At 49.7% G+C, this 26,442-nt stretch overlaps 1 protein-coding gene across 2 annotated transcripts in view; it reads right to left on the bottom strand.

The window, feature by feature from the left end:
* The window catches only part of Man1c1 (mannosidase alpha class 1C member 1), a 170,623-nt gene that overhangs the window by 86,051 nt on the left and 58,130 nt on the right, over positions 1-26,442 (bottom strand). The window contains exons 1-2 of one of the 2 annotated variants that reach the window (XM_045150754.1): positions 26,275-26,294; positions 13,023-13,119 (exon numbers count right to left, since the gene is read on the bottom strand). In XM_045150754.1, coding sequence (XP_045006689.1) covers positions 13,023-13,119 — 97 coding nt within the window. In that variant the 5' untranslated portion in view covers positions 26,275-26,294. Of the gene's footprint in view, positions 1-13,022; positions 13,120-26,274; positions 26,295-26,442 lie in introns of those variants that run through there. The other variant, XM_045150753.1, reaches the window with a different exon arrangement.

The raw sequence follows: 26,442 nt of genomic DNA, 5'->3' as shown, positions 1-26,442 counted from the left end.
CATGGTTCTTCTGCTGACTGGTTATGCTTGGGGGCAGAGCGGAAAGTGATCTGTCTGCCCCCCAGACGCCAATGGTGTGCGTGTTGTGGGGAGAGGAGAAACGCAGGCTCCACCTTCCATGGGAGTGGCTGTGGCTGACCACTGCTTTCTGGGGACCCCCAATGATCCATGTAGCAGTTCCCCCAATGGCTGATGCCCCACTCACCAGCTGCAGGGCTCTCCTAAGAAACACCCATGGGTGGCCCTGTTAACTACTATTTTAGGTCTTTAAGGTAACCTGAGAGACCATGTGCCCAGGTGTCTACAGTATGCAGCAGAACCTGGAGCCCGGGGAGGGATCTCTGTAGGTTTCTGCAAATTGAGGAGGAGCCAGGTTTCCTGCTCAAGGATGCTCTCCTCCAGCAGACACCCCCACTTCTTCTACACTCCAACAGCTTCTGAATCCAAAGGGGCTGCTTCTCCATTCACTCTCTCCTCTGGGTCTCTGCAGGTACATCTCAGTGCCATGACCACCCTCCCCCCACTTCTCCATGTGTGTGTTTGGTCTCAGTGTAGAGGCAGCTCCCCCCAGGAAACCATCTCTTCAAGAACAAGTTGAGGAGTCTCTGGTGTGAAACTCCAAAGTGTGCATATTTGAACCACAAGCTCTGCCCCGAGACTACAAATTCATGCGCCTGTGTCCACGCTAGCCGGGGCGGTCAACGAGGTGTCCAGCTTGCTTTCCTGCTGCTTGCCTTGTGTCTAAAACAGTGCCTGACACGCAGGAGACACTAAACAGCTGCTGTTAGATGGCAGAACGGTTTCCTGGGATTCCCCACTATAGTCCTGAGAGAGGGCGACCACAGAGCCATTCTAGAGCAGAGAAAACCCAGGCCTGGAAATGTGATCCCTGTCCAGTAAGTGTGTGGTGGAGCCAGGATGTGCAGAACCTCATGGCCCCTCACTGCCAGGTCAACACTTTTCCCATTTGTACCCATCTCCTGGCATAGTCTACAAAATGGGATGTCTATTTCCCTCTATCTTAGCTGACCTATAACAGCTGGGGGATTGGAGACCCTACATAGTGCTAGGGAGATTGGTGGGGGGGGGGCTGCAGAGGAAGGCTTTGCTGACATCTTCTTTTGTGACATGCGTGTGGTTGCCACAGTTCAGCCCTAAGCTGAGGCCCGTAGAACAGGGGCAACTGCAGCCAGGGCTGAGCGCGCAGAGCAGGGCAGCCTGGGAGACGCCCGAGGAAAAGGAACGCAGCATGCAGCCGGAGGCTAATGGAAGCACACAGACGGACAGAGCAACCAGGACTCTCGGACATAACTGGGAAATATGAGCTCGCTTAATCGTTTTGCAAAACTGGCAGTGACCCAGTAAAGCTGGTCGCATTAAAAACAGTGCAACTCTCCACTCAAGTCCTGGGTGTGTCTCCACACGCCTTTGATCCCTGCACTCAGGAGGTAGACGTGGGAGGATTGCTGTGAGTTCGAGGCCAGCCTGGAACCGGCCTTGAGTGAGTTCCAGGTCAACCTGGGCTACAGCGAGACCCTGATTCCGAAAAGCCAAAACACACACACACACACACACACACACACACACACACACACACACACATCCCAAAACAACACATGTACGACAGTACCCATGGCCCTTACTGCTGGTGGGAATGTGAAGTGGGGCCGCCCCACGGAGAGCAGTCTGGCAGGCCTGTAAGCAGTTACACGCACAGTCGCCATGCGATCCACCCATCCCATCCCAGACATGCACCCACGAGAAATGAAAGCCTGCGTCCCCACAGAAATGTTCACAGTAGCATTATTCATGACAGAAACAAAAGGAACAGCCTATACCTGGCTCAGTGGCTAAACATACTTGCCTGTCAGCCCTCATTCAGTTCCCCAGTGTCCACCGTGAAGCCTGGTGTACGAAGTAGTGCATGCGTCAGGAGTTCATGTGCGGGGTTGGGGATTTAGCTCAATGGACGAGCACTTGCCTAGCAAGCTCAAGGCCTTGGGTTCAGTCCTTAGCATCAGGGGGGGAAAACAAAGCAGGGAACTGGAGTTCATTTGCAGTGGCAAGAGGTCCTAGCACCCATTCACATTCTCTGTCTCTCTAATAAATAAAAATACTTGAAAAAGAAGATGCAATCCAAATGTCTCTGAAGGGCTGAACATGTGCAGTGTGGCATCCATACAATGGAATAGCATTCAACCGTTAACGCGGAACAAAGCGGTCACGCGTGTTACAATGTGGAGAAACCGAGAATCCTATCAGGCAGTTCCAAGAACCAGGCATCCTGCGCACAGTGCATGTGTTAGTTATTGAGCAGCTGCTGCGACAACGCACTTCAGAGAAACAACTTAAGGGAGAGGGGACAGGCTTATTTGGGCCTATGATTTTCAGGGGTCTCTGTGGTGGTCTGAATGTAAAATGTCCCCCAGAGCCACTTAGTGATGAAGCCACTTAGTCCCCAGTGGGTGGAGCCCTCGGGGGTGGAGCCTTGCGGGAGGAGGTGTGTCCCTGGGGGTGGGTCCCACTGGGTGTTCGGAACAAGCTCACTCTCTGCTTCCTCCATGCTGATCTGTGACAAGATATGATGCTCACCCGTCTCCTCCTGCTACACTTTCCCTGCCATGATGAAACTTCCCCTGAAGACTGCGAGCAGAAATAAGCCCTTTCCTTCCCTAAGCTGCTTCTGGTCCAGTGTTTGGTCCCAGCAACAAGAAGGTGACTGCTACAGCCTAGGTCCCAGGGCAGGCAGGAGGGCACGGTGGTGGGCAGAGCTGGGGTTACACAGTGGGAGCTTGTGGCAGCTGGCTCATATGGGGCAGACCCAGAAGCAGATCACTGGGGAATGTATGATCCCCAAAGACCCTCTCCTTGTGACTTCCTCCCACCACCCAGGCACCTCCAAACAGTACCGTAAGCTGGACACCGTGCATTCAAGACATGAGCGAGCATGTGGGGGACCTTCCAGGTTCAAACCGTAACACAGTATTTATGTAAAGGGCTCAGAACAGGCAAATCTACCTCGGCAGGGGAGCAGGAGGAGCCTCAGAGAACTCTGCAGAGTATCAGCTAGTGGAGACAGGGCTTTCTTTTGGAGTTGATGAAAATGGTCTAAAATTAGAGCCGGGCGTGGTGGTGCACGCCTTTAATCCCAGCACTTGGGAGGCAGGAGGTAGGAGGATCTCCGTGAGTTCGAGGCCACCCTGAGACTACATAGTGAATTCCAGGTCAGCCTGGGTTAGAGTAAGACCCTATCTCGAAAAGCCAAGATAAAAAAAAATAAAATTAATTGCAATGATGACAGTTGTAAACCCCTATGAGTATTCTAAAGATCACTAAACTGTAAACACAAAGTGCTGATAGTAGCTTACTCACAATTACCAAATACTAGGAACAAAAATGTCAAGCAACAGTAGAACAGGTAGGCAGACCTGAGAAAGAAACAGCGATTGTTCATGAGAAAACAGTGAATGGAGAAAAAAAAAAGCAACTGCTGATGGAGTATGACATAAAATCTCAGAGCAGACAGAATGAATCTATGGGGACAGGAGTCAGAGCAGCGGCCACCCCTGGGAGCCTACTGACTAGGAAGAACCTTCTAGAGAAACACTCCAGCTTGCGAGGTGGGTTCACGGCAGTAACCATATGAAGAGCTCTCTGGCCTGTGTGCCTGTGATTTGTGAGCTCTGCTGTATGGCTATTGCAAGTTACACTTCAGTTTTCCAGTTTTTTGTTTTGTTTTTAAAAAGGGTAATTTACCAAGAAACATACATAGAGGGGGCCAGAGAGATGGCTCTGTGGTTAAACATGCTTGCTTTTACATAGCCTGCTGACCTGGGTTCAATTTCCCAACCACCCACGTCTAGCCAGATGAACATTTGTTTGCAACAGCAAGAGACCCTAACGTGGTTACACACAAAATAATAACAATATTTTTTTAAAGAGCAGTATCCATAGAAGGTCAAGTTAAAAGGAAGGCTAAGACTCGAATCTGGGTTGTCAGGCTTCAGGTGAGCCCCGGCACCATCCCCCAACCTCCTTCCTCATCCCCAGGCATCGGACCAGATGGCTGCAAAGAATCCCATGGCACTGCCAGTCTGAGATTCTGTGAATCCACATCCCTATGAGTCACAGAATTTACTGGGAAATTTGGCAAGTGCTCGCTGTCAGTGCGGTGAGAAGAGAGGGAGGGGGCCGGCTGCTGGCTGTCGGGCGCAGCCTTGTTTCCAAGGGAAAGAAAGGTCTTTGGGAAGTGGGTGGAACACGTTGCCACCAGGAGTGAACGTCAATTTCAATATGAATCATTTCATGCATCGCCAGCAATTCACTCTGGGAATAGATACCCTGACTCATTCCTCTCCGACAGGAGCAAGACTTGTTGCTAAAATGTCAGATTCCAAGAGAACCAGCAGTAGCTGAAACGATACTGTCAGAAAACAGACAGACAGACACACACACACACACACACACACACACACACATACACACACACACAGATATCAATCAACCTAGTAACCGACCCTGGGAGAAGGTAGGCAGAGGCCCCCGCGCACAGGCCCTTTGTACCCATGCAGATGAGGCCCAGAGGAGGATGTTGACTCCTGTGGCTCTTGGCGCCAGCCTGGGACACTAACCCGAGGCCTCCTGCCTCAGTTTTCTTTTGACAACAACCTGCTACTATATTTTCTAGAGAAATAAATTTTCCTCTGTGCTAGTGGGAAGCCTTCTAGAGAAAAAGGAGAGGGCCACGACGCATCCTAATTAGAAACCACTTGGAAGAGATGCTGTGCAGGAGCAGTTCAGAACCCTGCGGCTGGGCGGACAGGCGGCCGGAGCACTTTTCTCTCAGGACCTAGGGTGACCTGAGGGGTATTCTGGTCATCAGAAGGTGGCCCACTCGAGGTCCCCGGAAGATGCCACAGGGCCTCAGCATCTGCTAAGCGATTGCAGGTCCTGTCTATTCTTCAGTCTGGGAGTTAATGTTTTCATCCAATTACACTCCCTGTGCCAAAGGCCCATCTGCCACTGACCGGTGCTTCTGATTCATTGCCTTTGCGCTCTTGCATCCTCCGGCCTCTGGGATGGAACGTTCGGGACTTCCAAAACATGTGACTGCTGGGAAGGTTTGCAGGCTGCCTTGAAACCTGACCCACTCTATCCAAGGAATTGCAGAGCGCGGCTCACAAACTTGATGACAGTGATTTCTCAAGGCAAACTCCCCACCCCGGTCAGGAATGCTGCCTGCAGCCTGCCAGAGTCAGTCAGCAAGGGCGGCTGATGCTGATTTTCCAGGAACTGGGGATGTTTTTTTTTCCTGCCCCAGAAGTAAGTAAAACACCAGGAAAGCGGAAATGGTATTTTCACCAGATAAGTCAAAATGTTTGGTTACTTAGCTGAAGGGAAGTAAGGCACCAGGAAGGGTGTGTGTGTGTGCATTCGCAGAGATGGAAAACTCTCAATGTCTGGTGAGGACTTCTGAGGCACGAGGCTGTCCCTCCACCTCCACACGCACACCTCACATGGGAGTAACCTGAAATGCAGTGACTTGCCCAATTTCACTCAGCTGTGGGGTTGGGGGTGCTGGGGATGGGATTTGAACCCAGGTAAATATCTGAAGTCAAAACTGCTGCTTCCCAGAAATAAGCTCAGAGAGACTTGGTGGAGATGGGGCAATCTGGAGAGGGCGGTGTGGGTCACAAACTGTATTGCCGGCAAAGCCTGCCACTCCCAAGGGAGCCCCACCGGGGGAGGGACTCTCTCTCAAAAACATACCAGCAAGACTGGTGTGTGTTAAGTGTGCGTGGAGAAGAGTGTGAACCGTCTGCAGAAAGCACTAAATGGCACATCCAAAAACAATTGTAAAAATGATGTTCTGGGGTTTGGATTTACCCCCTCTTCAACACTGCGTTGCCCCGTTTACAAGGTGAAGATGATTTTTCTCTCTGCCAAGGCCGAACTTGCCAGCCAGTGATAGGAAAATCACCCCGTGTTCATTTCGCCTCTAACCTCACTCATGGCCATAAATCAGCCCTCAGAATGGGGACTGGGTTGGCAGCTCTATCAGGGATCTGTAGGCAGAGGGAGAATCCAATTTGGGACTCTCATGGTCATCTCGGGGCTGACTCAAGACAGAAGGACTTTGCTTTTGGCCACACAGACACCTCCATCCTCCACAAAGAAGATGCCAGGGACCAGTCTGCTGATTAAGCACGAATGCAGCTTTACAGAGTCTGTCTGCCAATTCCAAGTGCACTCTGTGGCAGGTCAAGTCAGCTGACAGGGATGAGAAGGACACAGAGCACAGCAGAGCCAGGCCCGGGGTGCAGAAGAAATGGCACAGGCAGTGTGACCTTTTGACACTTTTACCAAGCACCAGCTATGAGCCAGGCACTGCTCCTTCCTGGGACTATGGTTACTGTCATTGTTATTAATTAGCACCATTATTATTAGTTAGCAAATAGAACACCCACCTTTCCGTTTCATGAATACACAATGGACAGGTACTATACAACACCCATTGCATTTAATCTTGATGACTGTTGGATTAGCATTATCCCCATTGTACAGATGGACAAAGTAAGGTACAGAGCAGTTGAGAAATACACAGGATCAGGCTTGGTGGTGCATGCCTTTAATCCCAATACTTGGGAGGCTGAGGTAGGAGGATCACTGTAAGTTTGAGGCCAGCCTAAGACAACATAGTGAATTCCAGGTTAGCCTGGGCTACAGCAAGACCCTACCTCAAAAAATAAAAAAAAAAAGAAAAGAAAGAAAGAAAAAGAAACTTAGACAGAGGATCACATGACAAGTAAGTGGTAGACCCAGGATTCAAACTCCGGCCAATCTGGCTCTCAACTCCCTGCTCCCCTCACCTCAGAGGTGGACAATGGCATGATTGGCAAGCAGGTGTTTTCTAAGTTTATGGGCAGATTTCTTGTAGTGCATGATGAAGGAAATTGGAATCTTTTGAGCCCTAAATACTCAGCTCATGTCAAGTAAAGATGCTGAGAGAGGTGGTGTGGTGCAGTGACGCTGAGAGAGGTGGTGAGGTGCAGTGATGAAGATGACAGAGGAGGTGAGGTGCAGTGATGATGATGAGAGAGGTGGTGTGGTGCAGTGACGCTAAGAGAGGTGGTGAGGTGCAGTGATGATGAGAGAGGTGGTGAGGTGCAGTGACGCTAAGAGAGGTGGTGAGGTGCAGTGACGCTGAGAGAGGTGCTGAGGTGCAGTGATGCTGAGAGAGGTGCTGAGGTGCAGTGGTGCTGAGGGAGGTGGTGAGGTGCAGTGATGCTGAGAGAGGTGGTGAGGTGCAGTGATGCTGAGAGAGGTGGTGAGGTGCAGTGATGCTGAGAGAGGTGGTGAGGTGCAGTGATGCTGAGAGAGGTGGTGAGGTGCAGTGATGCTGAGAGAGGTGCTGAGGTGCAGTGATGCTGAGAGAGGTGGTGAGGTGCAGTGATGATGAGAGAGGTGCTGAGGTGCAGTGATGCTGAGAGAGGTGGTGAGGTGCAGTGATGATGAGAGAGGTGGTGAGGTGCAGTGATGATGAGAGAGGTGCTGAGGTGCAGTGATGATGAGAGAGGTGGTGAAGTGCAGTGACGCTGAGAGAGGTGATGAGGTGCAGTGATGCTGAGAGAGGTGGTGAGGTGCAGTGATGATGCTGAGAGGTGCTGAGGTGCAGTGATGCTGAGAGAGGTGCTGAGGTGCAGTGATGATGAGAGAGGTGGTGAGGTGCAGTGATGATGCTGAGAGGTGCTGAGGTGCAGTGATGGTGATGAGAGAATTGGTGCAGTGCAGTGATGATGGTAAGAGAGGTGGTGAGGTGCAGTGGTGACTATGAGAGGAGTGGTGCAATGCAGTGGAGAATAATGGGCAGCCAGCTAGAAGACACAACACTCCAACCCTAGTACCAGTCTTTTGCCTCTGCTCCCTTTTCTGTAACCACTTTGTGTGGCCTCAGGGGGACCATGCAGTATGGTAGTTTACAGCTTGGATGTCAGAGCCCAGCAGATCTGGGAATTAGTCACTACAAATTCTAGAACTTCTCAGGTCTCAGTTTTCTCACCTGTGAAATGGGGACACAACAGGTAGTTCGCCTTTTTAAAGGCTGTTTGATGGATTCAAGAGAATTCATACATGATGCCTGACATGTCATATGTGTGGCATGTGGTGGGCTCCCATACCCAAAAATCACACACATACTTCCTGGACAGTTTGCTCTGCTGAAACTCCCATTGGTGACCTGACCATGGAGGTAGGCTACATTTTGACAATTTGGCCATGGCCAATTTGGCTAAATCTCAGAATAGGCAGTACAAACTGCTGTAGGCTGAGATTCAGGCCACCGGAGTTCACATCTCAGTCCTACGGTTACATGCAATGCCATCTCCAGAAAGTCCCTTCCCTTCTCTGAGCCTCCTTTACTCCATGTGTAAAAAGAAGGGCCAGTAACACTGTCATGATGTCCCTGCCCCTACAGTGGCAACCTTTGAGACTGTGCTCCATCACAATTGCCCAGCCACCATGGAAGGATGGCATTGGTCAAGGACATTCAAGGTTGGCCAGCTGACAACCAGCACAAGGGGTCACCACCTGCCCTTAAGCCCTTCTGTTGGCAGGAGGATGATTTACCTCCTGTCTCTTCCCTGTTAAAACTCCTAGGTAATCCAGGCATGGTGGCGCACGCCTTTAATCCCAGTACTCAGGAGGCAGAGGCAGGAGGATCATTGTGAGTTCAAGGCCAGACCAAGACTACATAGTGAATTCCAGATCAACCTGGCCTAGAGCGAGACCCTACCTTGAAAAACAAACCAATCTACCAGGGAGTTACTTAACAGGATGGTATTGTATATATGTAAGTAGAAGAACAGATTAATGGGGGTGAAAAGGCCTAAGTGAGGTCAGGGGAAGAGATTGAGTAAAGGAAAGGTGGAGGGCGGGCTAATCAAAATCTAAGAGGATATAAGTAAATCAGATGGAATCCTACTTTTTTGGACAATGGAACACTCAGGAACCATAGACTGGCACTAGAAAATTTTCAGTGCCAGGGATGGGATACCTTCCAGTGAGTTGCTGGCCAGGGAGGTCCCTGATGCCCCTAAAACATTATAGGCCATTGTCAAGGCCCTTGGTTTCCCACCAGGAATAGATGGTAAGACCCTGTTGCTGAAGACTCCACATACTTGGGCTGCAAGGCCACTGAGAATTCCTGCTGGAACTGAGCTGAAAACTTCCTCCATGTAGACCAGCTGACAGAAAGCTGGACGAAGCCATTCTGCATGCAGTTCAATGGGAGAGAGAGAAATCACCAGTGAAGATACTCAACAGTGGACACTGCAAGCCTTATATTTGGCCAGCCAGGCCAAATGAGCCAATGGGTGCAATAGTGGCACGTCTGTCATGGTGGAAACCAACTGTGTGGTGGACTGGAGGCCCGCTCCATGAGAGGGAATACATCCCTGATACTGAAAACCTACAACAGGGGTAGTTGTGAGCCGTAGGGGTGTAACATCTGCTGTTGTCTGGCTAAATGTATATATTATGCTCATCAAACTTCCCAGTAAGCACTTCTCTCAATGTTCATACCCATATATTAATGCTATTCTCACTTTTGGTAGAGAACCTTCTCCTTTTAGATGGCAGTGACCTTGAGATGACTCAGAATGCATCATGGTGCTGGGAAGAAGTGACAGAGGAGTGCTCAGCACTGCAATATCTCTATCACACCTTCCAAGGCTCAGGGTCCATTGCAGAAGAGATAGCGGAAAGAATGTAAGAGCCAAAGGAAGGGTAGGATCCTTATAACATGCTCCTCCAGACACAAAATGACCTGGATATTCATGACCTCACAGTGCCTGACACTACCTACACAAGACCATCATAATAGGAGGAAAAGATGATGACATCAAACTAAAAAAGAGTGATTGAGAGGAGGAGGGGATATGATGGAGAGTGGAGTTTCAAAGGGGAAAGTGAGGGGAGGAGGGGGCATTACCATGAGATATTGTTTACAATCATGGAAGTTGTTGATAAAAAATAAATTAATTTTTAAAAAGACAAAAATAAATCTAAGCTGCAGGGCTAGAGAGATGGCTTAGTGGTTAAGGTATTTTGCCTGCAAAGCCAAAGGACATCTTTTCAATTCCCCAGGACCCACGTAAGGCAGATACACAAGGTGGAGCATGAGTCTGGAGTTTGTTTGCAGTGGCTGGAGGCCCTTGGGCGCCCACTGTCTCTCTCCCTCTCAAATAAATAAAGAAAAATAAACCTAGGCTGCAGAGATGATTCAGTGGGCAAAGTGGTATCCTGAGTCCAAGCCCAGTGGAAATGTCAGAGGGTGGAACATGCTTGCAGTTCCCATGCTGGGAAGGTCAAGATAGGAGAACCCCTGGGGCTCACTGGCTAGCTAGTCTAACCTAGTTGATGAAGTCCAGGCCAGTGTGAGACTCTGTCTCAAAAGGAGGTGGAAGGCACACGTGAGAATGACACCTGAGGCTGTGCTCTGGCTTCTGACTCATAAGCATGCGCAGCTGCACCCACAAGCACCCAAACATATAAACGTGCACACAGACAGGCACACCATACACACGTGCAAACAAGAAAACAAAAAGAGCTACTGACCAAGGATACCTCTCGGTGCTCAGACCCACGTCCTCGGCCCATCTCCCTTCTAACTGCCTCAGGCCCACAAGCCAGGAGTCCCTGTCCACTCTGCAAGCCTGGGCCACCCAGGCTCATCTGGACCTGAAGTCCTTGCCCCTCTGCCACCCAAGTGGAACCCGACTGTTCCTTCCATCCGGCCAACTCTTGGAGGGACAGAAAAGCATCTGCTCTGGCCAATCTGGCCCGAGCCACAATGGGAGGAGTGGGCTGTCTTCTCTGCTGGATGCTGGTGGAGCATCCCCCCGCCCCCGCTTGTAGGACCTTTTGAGCTGGATGTTTGTGAAAGAGAGATACTGAGACACTGAAAAGTTAGAACACAAAAATTGGTTGGAGAGACGCTTCAGGAAGAGGGTTTGTCTCAGAATCAGAACAGGGTGGAGTCAGGTGAAGGGCAGGGGAGAGGGGTCAGCGTAGTGCAGGGCACACAGGGAGGCCCTCCCCGGATCAGGCAGCTGGCCGCCCCTGCTGCAGCTCCCGTAGATCTCAGCCAAGCCAGGCAGCATCGTGAACTCAGGACCGTGACCGTGACCCTGCACACAGCCCTGCTGGCCCACAGCCCCCACGAAGGCCCCAGCAGCCATCCCATCTGGGCGCTGCACAAGATGTCACATGGGCTCCCTGTGTGGCTCTCACTCAGCTGGGTGGGGAAGGATAGGTACTGTCTACCCACTGGCCACGGGGGTGTCTTGTATCTGTGGGGTTCAGCTTATGTGATTACAATGAAAACAGCAACCACCCAGAAACCCCAGGGACTCCAGGAAAGATGCAGAGATGTAACAAGCTGCTGTATTCAGGCCAGCACACCTGCTCCTACCTTTGGGGGTCTTCTACCCCAACTGGGATCAGAGCTTCATCTCCGGGCGTGTTCTTAGAGCCTCTACACTCTAAATGCCATTTATGGGTCAATAACTAGAGTTGCCACCCATCCACAGAGGACTCGAGTCGGGCGGGTCTGGGCTGGGTGTGTTTCCAATGGGCAATGTAATGAGATCTCTATCACAAATATATTTTTAAAGATTTTATTTATTTATTTGACAGAGAAAGAGGGAGGGAGGGAAGGAGGGAGGGAGGGAGGGAAGGTGAGTAAGAGAGAGACAGAGAAGGAGAGAGAGAATGGGTGGGCCAGGGCCTCCGGCCACTGCAAACAAACTCCAGATGCATGTGCCCCCTTGTGCATCTGGCTAACATGGGTCTTGGGGAATCGAACCTGGGTCCTTTGGCTTTGCAGGCAAATGCCTTACTCGCCAAGCCATTCCTCCAGCTCACCATCACAAATATTTTAAAGTATTTTTATTTATGTATGTATTTGCATGGGGGAGAGAGAGTGCGAGAGAGAGCACATTAGTGCCTCTTGCCACTGCAAATGCACTCCAGATGCATGCACCACTTTGTGCATCTGGTTTTATGTGGATACCGGGGAGTTGAACCCAGGCCAGCGGCAAGCACCTGTAACTGCAGCACCATCTCCCCGGCCTATTTTGCACTTCTGGAGATTTGCATGTGTGAATGACGTGCATGTGCAGGTGCGCGCATGCCAGGGTGCACGTGTGGAGCTCTGAAGACTGTCTCAGGGCGCTCCGTCCTCCCCTTCCTCCTTGCTTGAGACAGGGCGTGCCTTGTTATTTGTGTTGCTGCGGGCGTGTGCCAGTCTAGCTAGCCTGCAAACTTCCAGATTCTCTTTAGGTTAAACTCCAGCTGCCTGTAGCCCCTGGGGTGAGGAGTAGGGAATGTGGCACCCTTCTCTGGCCCCCACACAGTGCCAATCCCTCTGGAAAGGGGGTGGCCATGCCTTCTGAGACATCTTTTTGTAGGAGTGCCTGTAAAGTGGGGGCTGGTACTGTAGAGGAGTGGATGGACGCATGGCTGTGACATCTGAAATGGGGGGCCACCTGCCACTTACAGGACATGCAGAGACAGGCTCCAGGGCCAGAGACTGCTGGAGGGGACAAAGCCAGCAGCCAGCAGTGCTACAGGTAAGATACAGTGACATGTGGCTGATCAGTCGTCTGCCATGCAATGGGCGTGACAGTCTCGGGACTTTAAAGGCAGCCCTGGTACCAGCCTCCCCAGACACTCGAGCATCTCATGGCAGATTTACTTAGTCTCCGGTGTCCTTCACGTCACCAAATGTCCCTGTCCCTCACCAGTGTCTCACCTTCCTAAACTTCTTTGCTGTAAGAAACACAGGATAACTGCCCACCACGAAATCTGTGAGGATGGAGAGAAGCACCTGAGTCCTGCAAGTCCAGGAAGGCTCAGGAGAGCCCAGAGGAACAGCCACAGGTGTAAACAAAGCTCAACTGAAACTGCACTCAGCCGTGAGGAAGGTGGGCCTCCGACACCCCCGGCTTGGTGTGCCAACTCACCGAAAATGTTGCCATCGTAGCCGTCCTTGGTGAGTGGGCGGAGCTCGTTCCTGCCCATCGCGTAGCGCAGGTAGTTTTGCCAGGAGAACTGCATCATCTGCGGGAAACAGCAAGGCCAGGCTGGTGAGACGATGCCACGGTGTGGACATGCCACACCCTCTGCAACAGCCTCACGTTTGAGCTGCCTGCAAAACCATTCTCCTTCAGAACTCGACCAGAGTCTACTCAGAGATGTCTGAGAAGACAACCCCAAACTGAAAAGCCACCTCTTGGGCTAGGGATATGGCTCCATGGTAGATAGCTTATCTAGCACTGTGTTTAATCCCCAGTACTGCGCAAAGGGTTAAAAAAAATGACACCTCTTCCATGTAGCCTTCCCTGTTTAGCTCTGGCCTAGGGTTATCTTTTCAAGGAAAAGGACCTCACTTATTGGGTGAGTACCTCTCACAATCTAACAGTATGGCCTTCCCCTCCTAAGAGCAAGTATTGTAAATCCTTTCTCTACCTAAGGAGCTGGGTTGGAAAGGGGGTGACCCACCCAGTGAGTCCATGAGAGGTCAGGGAACTGAAGCCATGCCTTCTGGCTCTGAAGCCTTGGGTCTGTCCCCTAAAGTCATCATGTGACTCTCTCTGGGCTACAGTGATCTGCCCTAGCCATCCCAAGGCCTCTAGTACCTCAGCTGGTCATTTCTATGTCCCTGGACCATGAACTCTTTCAGGCCAGACACTACGCCTGTCTTGCCTCCATTTCCCCGATGGCAGCCAGCATAGGGCTTGGCACACAGAGGCATCAATGAGCCATTGTCACTCAGTATGTGCACAAGTCCTCATGATGTACAGAGAGTCATCTAAGCCCCACGGGATCACCAGCACTTGCTTTCTGAGACGCACTTAACCCTGAGGGCTGAGGGTACCCTTCATTTGCTTTTACGGTGTGTTGCCCCTCTCACTTCTGCCCGGCGGGCTGAAGAAGGTGGGCGGCAGGCAGAGCTCTGGGGTAGTGGAGGAGGAAGCGGGAGGCACAGCTGAGGGGCGAGTAGCTGGGGAAGCATCTGGTGGAGCCTCAGTTCTAACCCCACCTCTGCTGCTAATCCTCTAACGGGCTCAAAACTCATCATGAAACATTAGCTTTAGAAAGATGTGCCAAAGCCTGCTCTGCCACAATCTAGAAAGGTTTCAATGAAAGGATGAAGTGGAAATGTCCACTGTCAATAGCAGTAATCAACAATCCTGACTTTGCTGGCTCTTTAAAGCACCTGTGTGGATCTCCGAGCCTCATCTGCCCCGCCCACTTCCACCCCGCCCAGTGGTTCTCACATGTTAGCTCATATCAGCGTCACCTGGGGCTGTGAAAACAGGCTGGTAGGCTCCAGCTCTGAGCTTAGGATTCAGCACTTCTGGGGCAGGACATTGATTTGCCCTTCTAACAACTTCCCACGTGATGAGGCTGGTCCACAGGCCACATTTGGGAAAAACTGACCTATGACACAGGGTGAATATCCCCTATCTGGAACACTTGGGACTGGACACGTTCTGGATTTCAGATTTTTGAATGTATGCACAGATATAATGAACTGTCTTGGAGAGGGACTCAGTTACAAACTGAAATTCATTTATGTAGCATAAACATCACCTCATACAGTGTTTTTAGTTCACCTGAATTTTGACGGTGACCCATCACAGGACAACAGGTTTAGAATTTTCCATTTGTGGAATCATGTTGTTGCCCAAAATGTTTCAGATCTTGAAGCATTTCAGATCTTGGATTAGAGGCGCTTAGCCTACATCTGTTTCCATCTCTCACCCTACTTCTAGAAACTTTTATGCCTCTGCTTACTCTCCAGCCTGTGTTTCCTGCCACAGCAGCCCTCTTTCTCAGACAGGTTCACCTGTATTCTCCATGTTTGGCCATTCCTGGTGCCCAGGCTTAGAAGCCACATCTGTTCCAGACATACCTAGACAGGAACCACAGCCACACATACACAAGAGGGCTGATCTGAGAGGACTGTGTCCAGTACTCTAAACAGTAGGACATTTTAGTACCATGTCCCTATTTCACAGACAATGAAGCTGAGGTTCCAAGATAGAAAGTGGTTGGAGCAACACAGCCAGCCAGGCCGAGAGCCAGCGCTCTCACTCCCAGAGCAGTGGGCCCCGCCTCACTTGTGGCTGGCATGGGATTCTACATGTGACCCACATGCAAATGTCATGGTAATGCATGCCAGGAGCTTGGCACAGGCTTTGAGTCCTGCTTCTATTCCCCTGTGATTTTCTACTTATCTTGAATTGGCAATAACAGAGAATAATTGCTGGGTATGTGCACTGGAGGGGGAACGGCCTCCTCCCTCCATCTCTCCTATCTGGGGCTCCTCCTCTGCAGTCAGCGCTGGAGAAGGAAGGCAAGCAGCTGGGTGGGCAGCAGCAAAGGGGTATCAGAATATAAGAGACAACAGAAAATCGGGGGTGTGCTGACCCTACCCCCACTTAGAGAGAAGTGGGTGTTCAGGAGGAATTACAGGGAACTGTGGGGTCTCAAAGGGGCTGTCCCCTCAGGGATGTGGAGATGTCTGGAAGGCAGCCTGTTTCTAAAGTCATCGGCAGCAGCAGAAGGGACAAGGGTATCGAAGACACAGAAGACCCCATGTCATCCATTGCAGCTGTTTCTATGTGCCATCCCGCTTGGGCACAGATGCTCGGCCCGGGCTCCAGGTAAGTACATACACCCAACAAACTCTCTGCAGTGGGAACTCTCTTGGGGCTCTATCCTCTCCTCTCCTCCCTGCTTACCTTCCTCATTTGCAGGGAGTCCTCCTTCCAAGACACACCTTTCAGGTTCCTAGCCTGGACTCCCATCCACGTTCAAGATCCACAGTCCAAAGTGCGCAAAGTCAGTTTTGTACGTCTACAGCCATCTGGTCCGTCCCGGCCCGCTCCCTTCATGCTGCATGCCCACCTTGCCCCACAGCACCAGCGCACACAAGAGGCTCCTAAGATACGTGCCTAGTAAGTGAAAGGGCGAATAAAACTGACCCTGGAACTTAACCCATGGCCTGTGGATGCCGTATGATGAGGGCTGAGCCAGAACGAGCAAAGAGCGGAGAGGCGGAACTGCTGGGGCAGAACCGCTCATGGCACTTGGAAGATGGCTCAGGAGTTAAATGTTACTTGCTTGCAAAGCCTTCCATCCGGGGTTCCTTCCCGAAGCCAACCACATAAGCTGGACGCAATAAAGCAGCGCAAGTGACTGGTGTTGATTTGCAATGGCAAGAGGCCCTGGCACCCCACTCTCCAGCCCCCATGCACAAATAACAAAATGAAACAGAGAACTGCTCAAGAGAAGCAAGCAGTCTCCAGGGAAACCTGATGAGCCTCCAGTGCTCAGTCAGACAGGTAGGGCTGGGAGGGAGACAAGAGGAGAAGCTCACCTGTGTCACGACACCTGTATGCACTACCCAGATGGGCAGCCCCTGACTGTGCTCAGGCAATTCTAAAACCTTAATCCCAGCACTTGGGAGGCAGAGGTAGGAGGATCGCTATGAGTTCGAGGCCACCCTGAGACTCCATAGTGAATTCCAGGTCAGCCTGAGCTAGAGTGAGACCCTACCTCAAAAAAAAAAAAAAAAAAAACCACCTCAGAGGTCACCCAGCTTACCTCCTGCCCTACAGAAGTTCCTTAACCAAGCTTACTCTGTCACTCCTTGAATATTGCCAGAGATGAGGCACTCACCATCTGACCAGGCAGCCTCATTAACTGCAGAGTTTCTCAAGGTTCTTCCTGAACCCATCAAGTCTGTCCTCCCCTAGGCACCATGGGGAAGAAGGCTTATGCAGTTTTCACACCACATTCCCTCACCGTAGGGAACCAACTCTCTCATCGCCCTAGAGGACCATCCTTGCTCCAACTACAGTGACCCTTAATGCAAGCCCCAAATCCCCAAGGCACCCTCCGTGACTGTACACCTACCCCATTAGCACACTCCTCCAAAGTTCCCCATACTTGGTCGTGTATTGTGGTAGAGAGCAGAAGCCCAAGTGCAAACACCCTGGTTCTGCTGGACCAGCCCCCTGCTTCTGATGACCTCACAATGACCCCCATGGACCAGCCCCTGCTCCTGATGACCTCACAGTGACCTCCATGGACCAGCCCCTGCTCATGATGACCTCACAGCAACCTCCATGGACCAGACCCTGCTCCTGATGACCTCACAGCAACATCCATGGACCAGCCCCTGCTCATGATGACCTCACAGCAACATCCATGGACCAGACCCTGCTCCTGATGACCTCACAGCAACCTCCATGGACCAGACCCTGCTCCTGATGACCTCACAAGCGACCTCCATTGCTTCAAATTCTGTCTACGGCTCCATACTGTCTGGGTCTTTCTAGAACCAGCTCTGATCATCCACCTCATGGATGTCAGTCTGCTTTGGGAGATGAGCAGACTTGGACTCTACCGGGCAGCATCTGTCTTCCCCTAGGTTGAAGCAGAAGCGACATGACCAGGCTGAACATGTGGGGGCACCCAGACTGGCTTCTGGATCCAGCAGGGCTTGCTGACAGCCACCCGCAAGCGAGGCGTCCGCCAACAGAGCGGCACAGCCCCGCCCCACCCCCACCTCTGCCCTTGAGGATATTGTGAATGACAGAGCAGAAATATAAAAATGCTCTGCCCTAGTACCAAAAAAAAAAAAAATTGCTTTTTTTTAAGAAGAAAAAAAGAAAAGAAACAAGGGGTAGGCTGGCAGAATTGTTCTTGGAGAACTCATTTTAGCTCATTGGATCACTGTTTTTTGTTCTAAATATTTGCAAATCACTACTTAAAAACCTGTCAGTCCCACTGGTTATGAATGGCTCGCTGAAAGATGGACAAGAAAAAGTGTTGGCCAGGATGCAGGGAAACTGGAACCCTTTTAAGTGGAAACAATGTGGCCATTTTGGAAAAGTTTAACCAAAAAAATACATACATATATATATATATATATATATATATATATATATATATATATATATACACACACATACATACACACACACACATATACATACATACATACATACATACATATGTATGTAGGTATTTTTGGTGGGGGAGATGGTTCAGCACCCAAGTTCAATCCCCAGGCTCCATGCAAAAGCCAGAAGCCATGGTGGGTTTCTGCAATCCCAGACGGCTGAGGGTGAGATGGGAGGCAGAGGCGAGAGACGTTCCCAATTTACAGACTAGCTGGCCTGACGACCCCAGCAGTGAATAACGAGAACGAGAGGCCCTGCTTAAAACCAAGTGGAGCGCGAGGACCAGCTCCTGAAAGTTGTCCTCTGACCTCTACATGTGCACTGTAACACCCACACCCACACTGACACATGTACACACCCCACCATACACACACACACTGAAGATACAATAACTTAAAGGTTACATGTGGAGTCATCACATGACCTAACCACTTAACCATGCCAACCCCAGGCAAAGAGCCACACAGAGTGGTCACTTCTGTGAGCAGGTCTGGGCCTTCCACCCTCAGAGAGGCCTGCTTGCAAGGGTGGCTTCGGCTGGCATCCAGGAAGGGAGGTTTCACGAACGTTCCCTCTGCTGGCTGACTGATAAGGGTGGCCGCTGTACCGAGACTGCGCAAACATGTGGCTTATGCTGAACATCTGCTTTCCTTTTGCAAGGCTGGGATTTCAGCGTGCGTTAGGCAGAGGGGCTGACATGACCAGCTCCAAGTCTCTAAAGAGTCTGCCTGGTAGACAAAGCCTTACACGTTGTCACAGTTTGATGCTGATGGAGCGTCCTGCGTGATCTTACTGGGGTGGGGTGGTGTTCCTGAAACTTGCATCTCATTTCCTTTGGGCTCCTGCTCATGCATTTTTTTCCCCTGCAGTAATTTTTTGTTTGTTTGTTTTTGAGTTACGGTCTTGTTCTAGCTCAGGCTGACCTGGAACCCACTATGTAGTCTCAGGCTAGCCGTGAACTCACGGTGATCCTCCTACCTCTGCCTCCTGAGTGCTGGGATTAAAGGCATGTGCCAGCATGGCTGGCACCTCTGGTAATTTTGCTGTGGGTCCTGCGACATAATAAATCACAGCTATGAGTTGGACTATGTGCTGATGTGGCAGGAACTCCTAGTGACTCATTGAGTGGTCAATCAAAATAAAAAGCTATGTCCCTGGGCTGGAGAGATGGCTTAGCAGTTAAGGCGCTTGCCTGTGAAGTCTAAGGGCCCAGGTTCAATTCCCCACACAAGCCAGATACACAAGGTCTGGAGTTGAGGCAGGTGCCTTAACCGTGCTAAGCCATCTCTCCAGCCCGAGAGCAAGGACTTTTACACACTAAGCCACCTCCTCAGTAGAAGCAATCCAAAAGTGAGTATCCACAGGTGAATGAGCAAGCACCTGGGGTATATGCATCCACACAATGGATATTCAGCAGCCCTATGAAAGAACAAAGCACTTAAATAAGACACAACATAGATGAAGCGTGAGGAACATCATGCTAGGTGGAAGAAGTCAGATATGAAAATGCTACATAGGACAGAGTCCAACTAAATGCAATGTCTACAGTAAACAACTCCGCAGAGGCGGAGAGCAGAGTGGTGGTTAGCAGAGGCTGCAGAGGAGGAGTGGAGAAGTGATCTCTAATGGATCTGAGGTCCTTCTGGGGGTGAAAATGTTCTCAAGTTATGATGAAAATGGAGCAACCATAAATATACTGAAAACTGCTAAGTATATACACTTTAAAAAGAAAAGGTAGCTTGGGACTGGAAAGAGGGCTTAGTCACTAAGGTGCTTGCCTGCAAAGCCTAAGGATCCAGGTTCCAGTCCCCAGTACCCATGGTAAGCCAGATGCATAAGGTGGCACATGTGTCTGGGGTTCATTTACAGTGGCTGGAGGCCCTGGCGTGCCCATTCTCTCTGTATCTGCTTCTTTCTCTCTGTCTCTCAAATAAATGAATAAATAATATTTTTTAAATTTTTGTTTATTTATTTATTTATTTATTTATTTATTTATTTATTTATTTGAGAGTGACAGACAGAGAGAGAAAGAGGCAGAGAGAGAGAATGGGCGTGCCAGGGCCTCCAGCCACTGCAAACGAACTCCAGACGCGTGCGCCCCCTTGTGCATCTGGCTAACGTGGGACCTGGGGAACCGAGCCTCGAACCGGGGTCCTTAGGCTTCACAGGCAAGCGCTTAACCGCTAAGCCATCTCTCCAGCCCATAAATAATATTTTAAAAGGTAGCTTTATGGTACATAATTTATATCTCAATAAGGCTTTTACTTATTTCCATACTTCAAAAACTATTAGTGGTTAAAAAAAAAAAATGGCCACGATATGTCATCAGATATGACACACGGAGCACAGCAACACTTCAGGGACATGCCTGCGTAGCCCAAGCTGAACCCTAAGGACACACCAGACAAACGCAAATGGAGGAATGACAATGGCCTTGACTTCAAAAACACGGCCATGACAGAGGAAGCAACACCAGAAAACTTCCAGGCTGAAGGAGACAGAAGAAGCAAGAACTAGATGTAATTCATGCTCTGGAATTTGCTCCTGGGACAGAAATGGCATCAGCAACGATTATTATGGCTGTAAGGGACTTGACCTTGATGACTGATGGAATGTGATCAGAGAGCAGCACTGGATTAGTGTTCATTTTCTGGTTCTGAGGGGGTTACCCTGGTTACTTAGAAAACAGTCAAACCTTTTTAGAAACACACAGCGAAGTATTTAGGGATGGTTCTATTATTGGCATACTCTCAAATGGTCCAGAAAATAATGTATATGTCCATATGCATGTGCATTTACACACACACACACACACACACACACACACACACACACACACACACGGTAAATGGGAAGAGAGAGTCGAGTGGTAAACAGCTGTAAAGTAGCGGGGAGGGGGGGGTAGATGAGAGATCTTTGTTACAAGTTCTGCAACTTTTCTACAAGTCCAAGTCCGAATTTACCTATTTTTTTAAAATCCATTAGGGCCAGGCATGGTGGCACACACCTTTAATTCCCTCCAGGGAGGCAGAGATAGGAGAACTGCTTTGAGTTTGAGTCCAGCCTGGGACTACAGAGTAAGTTCCACATCAGTCTGGCCTAGAGTGTGACCCTACCTCAGAAAAGAAAAAGGGAAAGGGAAAAAAAGAAAATCCTATTGGGGAATTTTGCTGGAGGTTGAAGCCATCTTCACTGGAATTTCCAACTTATGGAATTCTATTCCCCCCCCCCCCACTTCCTGCAAACCACGGCAGAACATGCCTGCTGGTCACTGTCCAGGCCTGGCTGGCCCTCACATTCACTCTACCCAGTTTTCCCCCAAGGAGATGGACCCCAGCAAACAACTTAGGAATTAGCAATGAGCCTTCTCCCTCAGACTGAGATTGCCATGTCTAAATGAAGTATCCATCCTTAGACTATTATTGTTTTTTAAAAAAGCTTAAGGGGGGCTCGAGAGATGGCTTATCACTTAAGGCACTTGCTTGTGAAGCCTAAGGACCCAGATTTGATTCTCCAGGACCCATGTAAGCCAGATGCGCAAGCTGGTGCACATGTCTGGAGTTCGATTTGCAGTGGCTGGAGGCCCTGGCATGCCAATTCTTGCCCTCTCCCTCTCTCTTTCTCTCTCTCTCTTTAAAAAAAAAAAAAAGCCAATCTGTTGGGCTTGTCTCAAGAAAATAAAATTAAAAAAACTTAACAGCCCCTTTCGTGGTTCTGCACATTTTTTCAGAAGTCTCTCACCCCGCATCTCTCACTTCGGGGTTGCTCCTTCCTCTTGAGCTTGGCTCCAGGCCCTCAGCTTCCCTCTTCAGCAAAATCTCTTATGGCAGTTTGGATGTGATTCACGTGTGGGCGGCTTGGTCCACAGGGTAAGGTATGGGAAGGAAGGTGTGAACCTCCGAGCAGCGGTTCCCAGAGCGGAGGACCAGTCACGGGCCATCACGCTGGGGAGGTCTCGTTGGGCTGGGGTGGGTATCACTGGACTGGGTTACCCCCTTAGCGGGAGGGCAGTTCTGGAGTGAGTGCAGCTGCTGGTCCCCTCTTGCTTCCCCTCTCACCACATGGCTTCTCTTCTGCATTGCCAGCTTCCCCTTGTTGGGTCTCCACCGCAAGTGGCCCTGGCACCAGGCCCTCACCAGAAGACAATGTGGGACGCTGACCCCATGCTTTTAGACTTCTGCAAGCTAAAGTGATCCCTCTTTTTTTAATGCATGTGCATGCATGTATGGTATGTGTATTCATGTGTGTGTGGACACGTGTGTGTGTGTTGGTACATGTACACAGGAGCCAGAAGCTGACCTCACATGTCTTTATCAGTTGCTCTCCACTTTCTTTCTTTTTTAAAAAAATTGTTTTGGGGCTGGAGAGATGGCTTAGTGGTTAAGCGCTTGCCTGTGAAGCCTAAGGACCCCGGTTCGAGGCTCGGTTCCCCAGGTCCCACGTTAGCCAGATGCACAAGGGGGCGCACGCGTCTGGAGTTCGTTTGCAGAGGCTGGAAGCCCTGGCGCGCCCATTCCCTCTCTCTCCCTCTATCTGTCTTTCTCTCTGTGTCTGTCACTCTCAAATAAATAAATAAATAAATAAAATTTTAAAAAATTGTTTTATTTTTATTTATTTATTTGAGAGCAACAGACAGAGAGAAAGAGGCAGAGAGAGAGAGAGAGAGAGAGAATGGCCATGCCAGGGCTACCAGCAACTGCAAACAAACTCCAGATGCGTGCGCCCCCTTATGTATCTGGCTAACATGGGTCCTAGGGAAACAAGCCTCAAATCGGGGTCCTTAGGCTTCATAGGCAAGCACTTAGCTGCTAAGCCACCTCTCCAGCATAACTCTCCACTTTCTTTACTGAAGTAGTGTCTCTCACTTGAACCCAGAGCTCACTGACTTAGTTACATCTCACTAGCCAGCTTGTCCTGGGGATCCGGTCTCTGTGCCTCCTGAGTCCTGGGGTTACATGCAGGCTACCATACCCACCTGGCATTTACGTGGGTGCTGAGGATCCCAACTCCAGCCCTCATGCTTGCATGGCAAGTGCTTCGCCCACTGAGCCGTCTCCCCAGCCCTAAGCTTTTTTCTTTATAAAGTGCCTACATGAAGTATTTTGTTAAAGCAACACAAATATTGTCATGGATAACTTAAAAAATAAAGTTGATAGCTGTCTTTCCACCCATCTATCTGTACTAACGTCTGAAAGGAACTCTGCTCACTCCACAGAAGCAGACAGAAACAAAGCAATGCCCCATCATTCAATCCAACCACGTTCCTAGCTGGGTGTCTTTCTACTCTTTTCCTTCCCATGAACCACTGTTCCTCCCTGTGGTTATGACACAAACACATTCAATTCTATGACACACACTTTGTAAGCTTCACTTTAAAAAAGGTTTTGTGGTTGGAGGGATGGCTTAGCCACTAAGGCGTTTGCCTACAAAGTCCCAGGTTCAATTCCCCAGGACCCACGTAAGCCATATGTACAAGGCGGGATGCACAAGGTGGTGCATGCATCTGGAGTTCATTTGCAGCGCCTGAGGCCCTGGTGCACCAATTCTCTCTCTTCTCTCTCTCTCTCTCTCTGCCTCTTCTCTCAAATAAATAAATAAATAATTTTTTTAAAAAAGGTTTTGTGTGTGTGTGTTGGGGGGGGTGCCCACCAGGGTTTCTTGCTGCTGCAATTGAACACTGGATGCATACACCACGTTCTGCATCTGGCCTTAAACAAATGCTGGGAACCCAGGCCAGCGGGCTTTGCAATCAAGCACCTTTAACCACTGAGCCATCTCCCCAGCCCAAGCGTCACTCACAGTAGCGATGTAACAGCCTAGCAAGTAGACTCCTTCTCCCTCAACCCCCCTCCCGTACGGTAGACATTTCTGTGATTTCTACTTTGGGGCCACTGCAAAGTGATGCTACGGTGAACACCTTTGCACACAAAAAAATGTCAACGACTTTCCTTAGGCCAGAGCCTCTGAGAACTGGCTGGGAACATAATGCAGGAGTTATTAGCATGCATGGGGTATTGGCAGGCTGGCACTGGACAGCTGCCTTTGCTCAGCGCTGTGTAAAGGCTGGCAAACAGGAAAGCATGGAACAATATTGTGACACTACAGTAAAGCGCCTTCTCGGAGAGATAAAATCAACACAATGGGGGGGGGCGTGGTGGCTCATGCCTGTAAGCCCAACACTTGGGAGGCAGAGGCAGGAGAGTCACTGTAAGTTTGAGGTCAGCTTGGGCTACATGAAGAGTTCCAGCCTAGGTTATAGAGTGAGACCCTGTCTGAAAAAAGAAAACAAAAAAAAAAACAAATCGCGAGGGCTGGAGAGATGGCTTAGCGGTTAAGCGCTTGCCTGTGAAGCCTAAGGACCCCGGTTCGAGGCTCGGTTCCCCAGGTCCCACGTTAGCCAGATGCACAAGGGGGCGCACGCGTCTGGAGTTCGTTTGCAGAGGCTGGAAGCCCTGGCGCGCCCATTCTCTCTCTCTCCCTCTATCTGTCTTTCTCTCTGTGTCTGTCGCTCTCAAATAAATAAATAAATAATTTTAAAAAAATTGCAAGAATTACCATGGGATATTGTTTACAACTATGGAAGTTGTCAAAATAGTAATAATAATAAAAATTTTTAAATTAAATTAAATTGACAAAAAAAAATCGTGAGCCAGGTATGGTGGCTCACTCCTTCAATCCCAGCACTTGGGAGGCTGAGGTGGGAGGATCACCACCATGAGTTTGAGGCCAGCCTGGGCTACAGAGTGAACTCTAGTTCAGGGCTAGAATGAAATACTGCCTAAAAAAAAAAAACACAAAAAACAGGGCTGGAGATGGCTTAGCACTTAAGGCACTTGCCTGCAAAGTCAAAGGACCCAGGTTTGATTCCCCAAGACACAAGTAAGCCAGATGCACAAGGTGGCACATGCATCTCGAGTTTGTTTGCAGCAGCTGAAGGCTCTGGTGCACCTATTCTCATTCTCTCTCTCTCCATCTTTCTCTCAAATAAATAAAATAATAAAAAATAAAAACAGTCGGGCATGATGGCACATACCTTAATCCCAGCACTCAGAAGACAGAGATAAGAGGGTTGTTGTAAATTGAGGCCAGCCTGAGACTACAGTAAATTTCAGTCAGTCCTCACCTCAAAAAAAGTATGGGGATGGGGCGGAGCTGGAGAGCCGGGCGTGGTGGCGCACGCCTTTAATCCCAGTACTCAGGTGGCAGAGATAGGATTGCTGTGAGTTCAAGGCCACCCTGAGAATGCAGAGTGAATTCCAGGTCAGTCTGAGCTAGAGTGAGACCCTACCTCAAAAAAAAAAAAAAAAAACAAAAAAAAACAAACAAAAAACAAACAGGTGGGGGGGAGACTGGAGAGATGGCTTAATGGTTAAGATACTTGCCTGCCAAGCCTAAAAAGGATCTAGGTTTGATTCCCCAGAACCCACGTAAGCCAGATGCACACGGAGGCACATGTATCTCGAGTTTGTTTGCAGTGGCTAGAGGTCCTGGTGCAGCCATTCTCTCTCTCTCTCTAATAATAAATAAATAAATAAATAAATAAATAATCTTTTAAAAGACAAAAACAGCAGCAACAACAAATTTATGAAGAAGGGCCATTGCTCATTTGGGCAGCTCCATGCCCACCTTCTCTCTGTCAACTTCACAGGACCAGTACTGTGGGGGGGGGGTATGCACATGTATGTGCCCATGTGGTGCCCCATGCCCTTGCCTGTGCTGGCCAGAGGGATGGATGTCAGGTCCCCTCCATCTCTCTTCCATCCATTCTTACTTAAGCCTGAACTTTACTGATCCCAGAGCTTGCTAGGTTTTTTTTTTTTGTGTTTTTTTTTTTTTGCTGAGCCCTGGAAATGCTCTGGTCTCTGCTCCCCAGAGGACTGGGGTTACAAACATGTGTGGCAATGCCCAGCTGTTTGTGTGGGTTTGGGGGATCAAGCTTGGGTAGTCCCTCCTGCCCCCTTAGGCCCTCACGCATAGAAGTACTTTTAACCACAGAGGCTCAGTATTTTTTTTTTAGAAATAATTACACAAGGTCTAAAAACTGTCTCAGATGCAAAACAGTACACAGATATTAAAAATCACGTTTTCAAATGCTTAGTGAAGAGAAAAGAAGGCTCATTAGACAATATTAAGTGGAAAGCAAGCTATAAAACTCTGGTCTATATATAAGTGTTATTTAAAAAAAAAAAAAAAAAAAGACTGAGGCTGGGAAGATGGCTTTATCCAAAGCACTTACCACTCCAGCCAGCGTACGTCAGCTTGATCCCCGGCCCCACACAGGAAGCCAGAAGTCATGGCGGACTTCTGCAATCCCAGCACGACGAAGCTGATGCTGACTGGAAGCTGGAGGAGGAGATGGGAGTTTCCTGGAAGCTTGTGGCAAATGCACTAATGAAAGCAGAGC

The sequence above is a fragment of the Jaculus jaculus genome, chromosome 5 (genome assembly GCF_020740685.1).
Source record: "Jaculus jaculus isolate mJacJac1 chromosome 5, mJacJac1.mat.Y.cur, whole genome shotgun sequence".
NCBI lineage: Eukaryota > Metazoa > Chordata > Mammalia > Rodentia > Dipodidae > Jaculus > Jaculus jaculus.
Note: the sequence above shows the minus strand (reverse complement) of the source record. Positions and strands in the feature narration are given on the sequence as shown.